Source organism: Gossypium arboreum, chromosome 2 (assembly GCF_025698485.1).
Source record: "Gossypium arboreum isolate Shixiya-1 chromosome 2, ASM2569848v2, whole genome shotgun sequence".
Lineage (NCBI taxonomy): Eukaryota > Viridiplantae > Streptophyta > Magnoliopsida > Malvales > Malvaceae > Gossypium > Gossypium arboreum.
The window spans coordinates 57,845,125-57,855,689 of NC_069071.1; the positions used below are offsets into that span (position 1 = coordinate 57,845,125).

At 29.2% G+C, this 10,565-nt stretch overlaps 1 protein-coding gene across 1 annotated transcript; it reads left to right on the forward strand.

Annotated features, from left to right (window-relative positions):
• The first annotated feature begins 5,318 nt into the window (after positions 1-5,318).
• Positions 5,319-7,299, forward strand: LOC108466802 (2-methylpropanoate--CoA ligase CCL4-like). Its single transcript, XM_017767165.2, has one exon. It carries the CDS (start codon positions 5,426-5,428, stop codon positions 7,073-7,075), a length of 1,650 nt encoding a protein of 549 aa, XP_017622654.1. The 5' UTR covers positions 5,319-5,425; the 3' UTR covers positions 7,076-7,299.
• Positions 7,300-10,565: the final 3,266 nt, after the last annotated feature.

Below are 10,565 nucleotides of genomic sequence, written 5' to 3' on the forward strand. Positions count from 1 at the left end.
CCAAGTTAAGATTTTAAACATGTATGTATACAATGTCATATCATATTAGATGTTAAAATTTACTTGAATTCAATGTTTGGATTGGTTGGTATTTGGATGTAAGTTTGGTGCAGGTTATTGGTAAAATTTTGGGTGAGAAATGAAGCTAGAAATGGCTTTATTTTGTCCACACAAGCATGTGTCTAGACCATGTGTAACATACGGCCTGGTACATAGGCGTGTGGTTAGGCCGTGTGTCCCTAGCATCTTAAATTCGAGAAATAGAATGCTCAAACTTGAGCACACGGGCAGAGACACAGGCGTGTATCTTGGCCATGTGAACCCTGCACCTAATTTTTGAAAATTAAATTGATCACATGGCCTACTCACACGGGCGTGTGGCTAGCCGTGTGGCACAAGTCAGAGAGTTACACGGGGTCAAACACGACCTGCAACATAGGCGTATCATAGGGTCACACGGGTGTGCCCCTAGATCACACGAGCGTGTGAGCTCTGTACCTAGTAAAATTTTAGAAATTTTGTAAAAAATTCTTGGAGTTCTTGATTAAGTCTCGACTCGATTCTAATACTCAAATTGGGTCTCGATGGTCTATTTAAGGGACGTTAAGAATAATCTCAAAAAATGAATAGTAATTGATATGAAATATTTGTCAATGTTCTGTAAATGAATAGTAATGGGGCCTCGATGGCTTATATGCCTATTTCGGTGACGGATACGGGTTAGGGGTATTACATGCATTTTCTCCTGCATCTCAAGAACATGATTTTGAGGGTTTGAGATTTGTTGATGTAGGGAAACTTGGTTTGGGAGGATTAACTATGGCAATTGATTGAGATTTTGGGTTAGATAAGATGAGGATTTGCTTCAAAAGATCATCTTTGAGGTCTTGTGGGATAACAGAGGAAGATGATGTGTTGGGAATCGAGGGTGAGGCCACAGTGGTAGGGTTGACTGAAGGAGTGTTAAGGGCATTCAAGAGTTGGGCCAGGGTTTCCATGGTGGTCACTTCTAGGTGAGTTGACATTTTAGTTTGGGTTGAAGGAAGTTCGGTATTTGTAGAGTCATTGTCATTCATTGAAAGGAAGAATTGGTAGTGTTGGGGTCATTGTTTTTGTTAATAAGGTAGTCGATAGCATCGTTCTGAATCCGAGACATTTTTCCCAGTCTACACTCATCATATCAATTGTTGATACAAAATACAATAAGGAAGGAGGACAAGGTGGAGGTCAAGGTGGTGTTATGGAGGCCAATTCACCTGTAAAGACTTAAAGTCGGAACAAAGATAAGAGGACAGGTTGATTAAGGCGACAAATGTTTAGAGTAACCTTAGGATGTTCAAGGATCCCCTTATTAGATTTCTCATTTATAGATTTGTTAAATTTCTATGATAATTTCTCAAATCTCTAAATTTGTTAGGTATTTAATAATGAATTTGAAATTCATAAAGTATTAGTGGATTTGACAAATTCATATTTCTATTCCTATCAAATATTAATTATATTGAGTTTTAACTAATTTTTCCATAATATATTCACTTTATTCTTACTATTTACATAATAATAAATTCTAAATACGTTCCGAAACATAGGGGTGTTCACAATTTATTTTAGTCAGAGGTCGGTTAATGAATATTTTTTTTGGAATTTTGGTTATCGGTTGATTTAGTTCGAAACCAGGTAATAAACCGAATTAACCATTTAACCGAAATATTTATTGTGTAGTGTTTGGTTGTTAACTTTCAAGAATTATGTAATGTTTTTAATGTCTTATTTGTTGTTTTCACCTCCAATTAAAGTTTTTTGAACTATTTAAAAAAAGAAAATGAACATTAACAATGTATTTTTTTATATGTTTTATACTTATTTTAACCAAAAGACAAAACTGAATTAATTGAAAATTTTCGGTTCAGTTAATATATTTGAAAAAAAAAAAGTTTGCTTTGATTGACGGTTAAAGATTGTACATTTTAAGTAATTCGATTGGGGTATTAATCGAACCGACCATTTGAACACCTCTACCGAAACATGACCCCAAAAAGATAAAGGAAAGAGCAAACAAAATGTTCTACATATGTTATTGATTTAGCTCTATCAACTAAACTTAGGGTCCGTTTGTTTACATGTAAAAGGTTTTATGGAAAATGATTTCTGCATTTTCCTGTGTTTGTTTCACAGAAAATAGTTTAGTCAATGGAAAATGACTTACAGGTTAAGGTAAAATAATCCATTTTTCTTGTAAAATGACTTACCCTTTTGAAAACCGTAAGTTATTCTATAGATAATTTTATTTTTTTAATAAAAATTAACTTAAATCAAGTTAATATTATTATATTGATAATAAATTTTATTTTTATTTTTAAAAATATTTAAAATGTTATATTTTTCAATATTACTAAACATACATATTTAATTATTTATATTTAGTCATATAATAGATTATTAATATAATTTATTATTTTAATAAATTATTTAATATTTTAATTTTATTTTAATAATAAATTTTAAAAATAATAATTTTAAATAATATTATTCACATATTATTGAAAATATTCAATATTAATATTTTAATAATAAATATTTATTACAATTATAAATATATTAATAATAAACTTTTGTAGTATAAAGGTTAAAATATGTCATAAGTCTATGTACACTTCACATTTGTAATTTAGTCTTTATACTTTTATTTTCAAGAATTTAGTCCCTTTACTTTTCAAATTTAAAATCAAGTCCAATTATTGACCTCGTTAATTTTTTTGTCAAATTTTGTTGATGTCACAGTTTTAAATAAAAAATACTCACTTAGTAGTCATGTAATTAAAAATGACGTTGTAATAAATCTGAATTTAACATAATATTTAATATATGCAAAAACAATGTAAAATATAAAATTATAGACAAAAATAAGTTCAATTAAACAATGAAAAATAAGAAAAATCTCAAATGTATATTTATTTAATTGAAAACAACTTTTATGAAATATTTTAAAAAATCTACCAAACAACAGAAAATATTTTACAGATTCATCCAAACACAAAAATATTAACTTTTTCAAAAAGTAAAATATTTTTCAGAAATTATTTTTAATAAAACAAACGGAACCTTAAAGATAAGTTATTGATATAACGCTACAATTAATTTGCGCATTAATAATATTTTTCATTGTGTGTATTTTGTGATGCAAAATTAGTATCATAACGCTCAAGAATTATTTTCTTTATACTTTTGTCCATCCAATAATAGCACTACTTTTTTTCCTTTCCTGTTTCTATATGTAAAAGTTTTACGAAAATATAAAATCTATGTAACTAACAAGAATTTACTTACTTACAAAGTATTTTTTTGTTATGGTTGAAGTCATCAACATCCTTCTCCAAAAATTCAGTATTTGGACATACTTTCTACCCTCCCAATCCATCCTTTTCGCTTTAAAACTTTCCCCAATAATACATCATCAAATCATATCAAAGTGTTCATTACTGAGTTCTAATTCAACTAATGGATTAGGCTATTTTCATAACTAATTTCAAATAATAATGTCTAGAACTACCTATAAATAAGAAAATAATACGCTTTAACGCACTCGAATACATATTTTCCTACATTGACAATCAAACTAAGGGTCAGTAAAGAATTTAAATACATATTAATGTCTAAATTAACTCTAGCCTAACTTTTATCATCATCATGAGAAGAAAAAAGAGATGGGCATGACTTTAATTAGATTAACGTCACAATTTTATATGATTTCCCTGGAAAAAGATTAGGTATTCTAATAGAAATTTCTTGCCTAAAACGCAAAAACTGATTCAGCATTAATTAATTGAGAGAATATATCATTAATTAGGGCATCCTTTTTTACCTTTTATTATTGGAATTAACACGGTACGTATATTTTTAAGATTTATTATAATTATTTGTTTATTTAAAAATTTAAATTTTATTTAATAAAATTATGAGATTTATGAACCTATGTGATAACCTGATGGTCAAGAATGTTTACCACTTTGTCAAGAATGTTTACCACTTTAGGCATGACTTAGAGTCGAGTCATGCTAATCGCGTTTGTTGTTCTAACTTTGCCCTCTTAATAATAAAATGATACATTAAATAAATAATATTGAAAGATTTGAAAATAAATAATATTAACTTTGTTAAATATAATTAAATTATAATTATAATTTTTTTTCGGACTTTAGAGTTCAAGTTTTGAATTTTAAATTTTAGGTTTTAATTTTTGCGTTTTGAGTAACGGATTTGAGGTTTTGGACTTCGAGTTCGTATTTGATTCATTTATGTTAACAATTATAATTAATATATTTTTTTTAAAACAAAGTTATTTGTATTTAAATTTTCAATATTTTTTGTTTCGCACAAGTAATGATGTGTCATTTTATTAGTAACTCATGTTGCATGAGACATATACACCGGCTGTGCATCAAATTCAAGTAAAAATGTTTTTCAAATTCTTTGAGAGGATAAATTTCCATTTCAATTTTTTAGGGAGAATATTTAATGTATTATCGGTATATAATTAATTATAAATAAATGTTAAAACCCTAAACCCTAGACTTGAGATCCTAAATCCTAAACCCTCAAGTCCAAAATACTAAATTCGAGAGTTATTATTTATTTATAATAGTTACGTTTAATGTTTTATGTTATTATTTATTAATGATGCATAAAACTTATAGCATCAATATTATTTTGTTGGGTTATACTGTAAATTTGCCACTATACTATAATTAGATATTGAGATTTGTCAATGTATTTTATTTTGGTTGATGTCACTTGTTATACTTTAAGAATATGGATAAATTTACTAAATTTTTATGTTATTGAAATTAGCCATCAAACTTTGAATTTTAATTACTTGTTTACTAACTTTAAATTTTTAAAATAAAATTTTACCATTAAATATTAAATTTAATGATTATGATTTGAAAATAAAATTTAATGAAAAATATTATTTCAAATATTTTTATTTTAATAGTGAGCATTAAGTTTCTTTCTAAAATTATTAAAATTATAAATTAACTTCAAAATTTTATTTAATGGGAGGAAGATCTGAAAATTTTTAAATTATATAAAAAATAGTTTAATTTTTTTGTAAATATCATTTTTATTAATAATTAATTAATTTTAAATTTTTAAATAAAATATTCAAAATATTTTATTAAATTTAACTTAAGTTAATTTAAATTAAAATTGAATAGTAAATTTTAATAAAAATTAAACTTTAATTTTAAAATTAAGTTGCAAAATTAATATAGAGTTGAAATAGAGTAATAAATTATACAATGACAAATCTCAACAAAACTAAAACATAATTTACAAACCTAAAATAAAAATGTAAGTGCTCTTCACAACAAATCAAATTATCATTTTCCCACACAAACAAAACCCAAATTCTGTTTTCATTTCAATGGAACTTCTATTGCCAAATCCTGCAAACTCAACCCCTTTAACAACTTTAGGGTTCTTGGATAGAGCTGCCACCGCCTATGGCGACTCTCCTTCCATTGTTTACAACAATGTTTCATACACATGGTTGCAAACCCACTGCCGATGTCTCCAGATGGCATCATCGTTGACATCCCTCGGCATCCAACGTGGCCAAGTGGTGTCAGTTGTCGCCCCAAATGTTCCTTCCATGTACGAGCTTCAGTTTGCTGTGCCCATGTCCGGAGCTGTCCTTAATAACATTAATACTCGCCTTGATGCTCACACTTTGTCGATACTCTTACAACACAGCGAGTCCAAGCTTGTTTTTGTGGACCACCATTCTAGTTCACTTGTTCTTGAGGCAATCTCGTTGTTTCCAAGGAACACCAAACATCCGCAACTCATCCTCATTGATGACGAGATGGTCTCATCAGGAAGCAAAAGCACATCATCAACCAGTCACTTTCTTGATCATTACGAGGGGATACTGGAAGACGGTGATCCAAAGTTCAAGTGGGTGAGGCCAAAGAGTGAATGGGATCCAATGGTGTTGAACTACACATCAGGCACAACATCTTGTCCAAAAGGTGTGAGCTTAAGCCATAGGGCAATTTTCATAAAAACCATGGATGCTTTGGTTGATTGGTCGGTTCCAAATCAACCTGTTTACTTATGGACTCTACCCATTTTCCATGCTAATGGGTGGAGCTTCCCATGGGGTATGGCTGCAGTAGGAGGGACCAACATTTGCCTCCGCAAAGTTGACCCTTCACAGATTTACCGTTTGATCAAACAACATAAGGTGACCCATATGTGTGGTGCACCTGTCGTTCTTAACATGCTATCGAATTCACCAGACCTAGAAACATTAGACCACCACGTCCAGATTCTAACGGCTGGTGCACCCCCACCAGCACCAGTACTAGCCAGAACCGAGTCGATGGGCTTTGTGGTGAGCCATGGTTATGGGTTAACTGAAACTGGAGGAATTGTTGTCTCATGTGCGTGGAAACAGAAATGGAACAAACTTCCATTAACAGAAAGGGCCAGGCTAAAGTCAAGACAAGGAGTGAACACTGTTGGTTTAACGGAAGCCGATGTTTTCGATCCTAAGACTGGGGAACCTGTTAAACGTGATGGAAAAACTGTTGGCGAGGTTGTTTTACGAGGTGGGTCTCTCATGTTAGGGTATCTCAAAGACACTGAAGGAACGTCCAAATGTATGAGAGAAAATGGCTGGTTTTATACGGGGGATATAGGTGTAATTCACCCAGATGGTTATTTGGAAATCAAGGATCGATCCAAGGATATAATTATAAGCGGTGGGGAAAATATAAGCAGCCCTGAAGTTGAGTCGGTGTTATATTCACATCCAGCGGTTAATGAGGCGGCGGTGGTGGCTAAGCCTGATAAGTTTTGGGGTGAAACACCATGTGCATTTGTTAGTTTGAAAAAGAATGGTGAGTTGACTCAGAAACCAAACGAGAAGGAGATTATACAGTATTGTAGGGATAGGTTGCCACATTATATGGTGCCGAAGACGGTGGTGTTTGAAAATGAGCTTCCCAAGACTTCAACGGGGAAAGTACAGAAGTTCATTCTCAGGAGAATTGCTAAGGCTATGAGTTGAGTTGGCCTGCCCTAGGTTTGGTGGTGTAACAAATGTGTTTGACGTAACGTATCAATATTTTGCTCAATAAGGGGTTCATGATTTCAATTTGCTGCCTTCATGTCTGCTGATGCTGATGGGCAAATTTATTATGGAGATGGTTGTATTTGTAGTTAGATTATATATATATATATATATATATTTTTTTTTTAAAATTAATAAATTAGTTTGGTTCTTGTTAAAAATTTCATCAATTATTGTTAAAAATTGGTGTTGTTGATGAAATAATTATACAGGTGACTTATCATGCTGACATATAAATACTAGTTTATTAATAAACTTTTTAACGAAAAAACTAAATTACTGTTAAATCTAATATATAAAAATTAATTTACACACTTTTGAATAAAAATAATAAAAATAAAACTATAATACAAGTATGTGGATGGTAATTTTATGTATGCAATTTGCAGTCTCCATAGGTATCGATAAGGTATTAGTGAATGATTCTATTGGTATTATCTTTGCTAGAAATTGTACCTTTTATTAGTGTGGGTAGATATAACCAGGCTCCTTCGATTGTGTCAATATGAAGAGAAACAAATATTATATGGTAAATCCTCTTTTGGCATAGTATGTAATTACCGGACTCATTAAAATACGAAGCCAATTATTTGTGTTTGCAAGCTAAAAGTAAAACAAAATTCAACCTAATATTGCATTTTAATTTTTTTATTGAATAAATAAATTAATTAATCTTTGTATGAGTGAGAAATATAATCTCTTCATTAAAATTGAATTGAACCATTACATGTTTATTTTGATGTTTCTATATAATGTATAATAATAAATTTAACCATTTTTCAATTTGACCACTACTCTTTTGTTAAAAGTTAATTAAAAATTTTAAAACTAAAAGATCAAAACTCATAATAACAACTTTAAAAACCAATTAAGTCTTTTTAAAATTAAAAAATTCAAAAATCATAAACATAAGTTACAAAAAAAGTTATAAATTTTTAAAATTATAAAATTTTTATTAAAATTAACAATATTGACCTGATAAAAGTGTGGGGTCAATTTTTTAAAACTTTTAAATGTTAGATTTTAATGGGTCGGTATTTTTATTTTTTAATAAAAGATTTATAATTTTAAAAATTTATAACTTTGTTTTGTAAATTTTTTATAATTTTTTATTTTTAATACTTTAAAATTTTAAAAGGGCTTAATTGTTTTTTTTTAAATTTGTTACTAAGGCCTTTTGACTCTTTAACCTTAATAGTTTCAAAATTTTCTAATTTACTTCTAATAAAAGAGTAGGGGACAAAATGAATAATTGTGTAAAGCTTGAGGACTAAATTTGTTATACCTTGTATATAAACACCATATTTTAATGGAGAGGTTATTTTGTTCACTCATATAATGTATAGAGGCTAATTTGCCTATATTTTTAGCATAAGGGTTAAAATACATTCTAGGCTATAGTACAAAAGATTTTGAGGTACTTTTACTGTGTTTTCAATGCAATGAAGACATTGCCTAAAAAATGATATTTCCTAAGATAAATTAATTATTTAAAAATATTTGCATTATTTAAAAATGACTTAATTCACAATCTGGCATCTAAAATTATACCATTTTTCCCATCTTGCTACATAACATTTTTTGTTATAATCCTTTTTCACAAGTTGGTACGTCCATTACATTAAATTTATTTTGAAAAAAGTTTTAATCCACAAATTAGTACTTAAAATATTTTCATTTTCTCAAATTGGTAGCTAAACTTTTTTTTTTGTCATAAGTGGTACCTAAACTATCCTTCAATTATCCATTTTACACCAAAATGTTATATCTGTTAAAAATATTATAGACAATAATAAACCGCCATATCATATAAACTTCAAAAATATTTTTAAATTTATTTTATTTCCTATTTTTCTTTGACATTATTTCTCTTTTATTTTTTATTATTTTTTTCTTTCGTCTTCCTTTAAAATGTCTAGTAATACCAGTAATGCCCAAAATTTGCCCTTTCAAGGTCTAGATGATGGCAATTTATTCTATTTTTGAACTTCACTACTTGCTTTTTCTACCTAACAAGATTGCAAAAGTTATTTGATAGATCAAAATCAATGTTTTTCAGAATTGTATCGAAAACTGATCGGGGTATTGGTCCAAAGATAGGGGCTAAACCAGTTAACTCATGAATTGATACAGACTGATTTAACCAAGCTAAAAAAACCAATTGAACCGATTTTCTCTATTTTAAATTTTTTTTATTTTATAAAATTTTTAATAATTTATTTAATTGAACCAAACGAATTGATCAAACTAAAAACTAGTGGCTTGATTGGTTCAACCATCAGTCTAGCTTTGAAGAAAAAAAGAATAAGAATATATATAAGAGAAAATAATACTTTAACTTTTTTTTCCACATGTCAATTTTTAATTGGTTATTTTTTTAAAAAAAATATACTTTATAGTTTAACTAATGAGTGAACTAACATAGGTACCAATTTGGGAAATAAATAATTTAGGTATCACTTGTGAATAAAAAAAAAGTTTAGATACCAAATTAGGAAAAAAGGCATAGCTTAGGTACCAATTTGTAGGTTATTCCTCCTTTAAGATAAACTTAACGACTTGACTAGAGTCATTCCTAAATGTGTCTTAAAAGTTGTTCGATAGGACGATAGAGCATCATTAAGCCTCTGACTTCAATCTTTTCTATTAGGTTGCACCACCTTCTCAAGGATTCTTTTGATCTCTCGGTTTACCTGTTCAACTTACCCATTTGACTGTGAATGATAGGCAATGGCAATTTTGTGTTTCACATCGTACATGTCAAGCAACCACTTAAGCCATTTCTTTACAAATTGAGATCCTTCATTGCTAATTATAGCTCTAGGAGTCTCAAACCATGTAAACACATGCTTATGTAGGAATCGCATGACTATGTTAACATCATTTGTTGGGTATGCTTCAGCTTCAACCCATTTGGATACGTAGTCGATTACCATGAGGATAGATCTGTTACCATAAGAAGAAGGAAACGAGCATAGAAAATTGATGCCCCATACGTCAAATAATTCTACCTCCAAAATGTTTGTCAAGGGCATTTCGTTCCTCCTTGATATGCTTCCGATCCTCTGGCATCTATCACAATATTTTGCAAATGCATACACATCCTTGAACATTGTAGGCCAAAAGAATCCTAATTATAAGATCTTCGACTAACAAAGGCACCAACTTAGGAAAATAAGATAGTTTAGGCACCAATTGTGACAAAAAAATAGATATCGAGGTGGAAAAAAATATAGTTTAATTATCAATTTGTAGATTAAGTCTTTTATAAAACACATTGATGGAGTGATAAAGACCTTTTATGATGTACACTCAAAAAATATTTTATATATTATTAATAGAATAAAATTCTATAAGTGAGTTTATGATATTGACATGTGTTCTATTTTATTAATATATTACTAGAAAGCCTATCACATGTGTATGC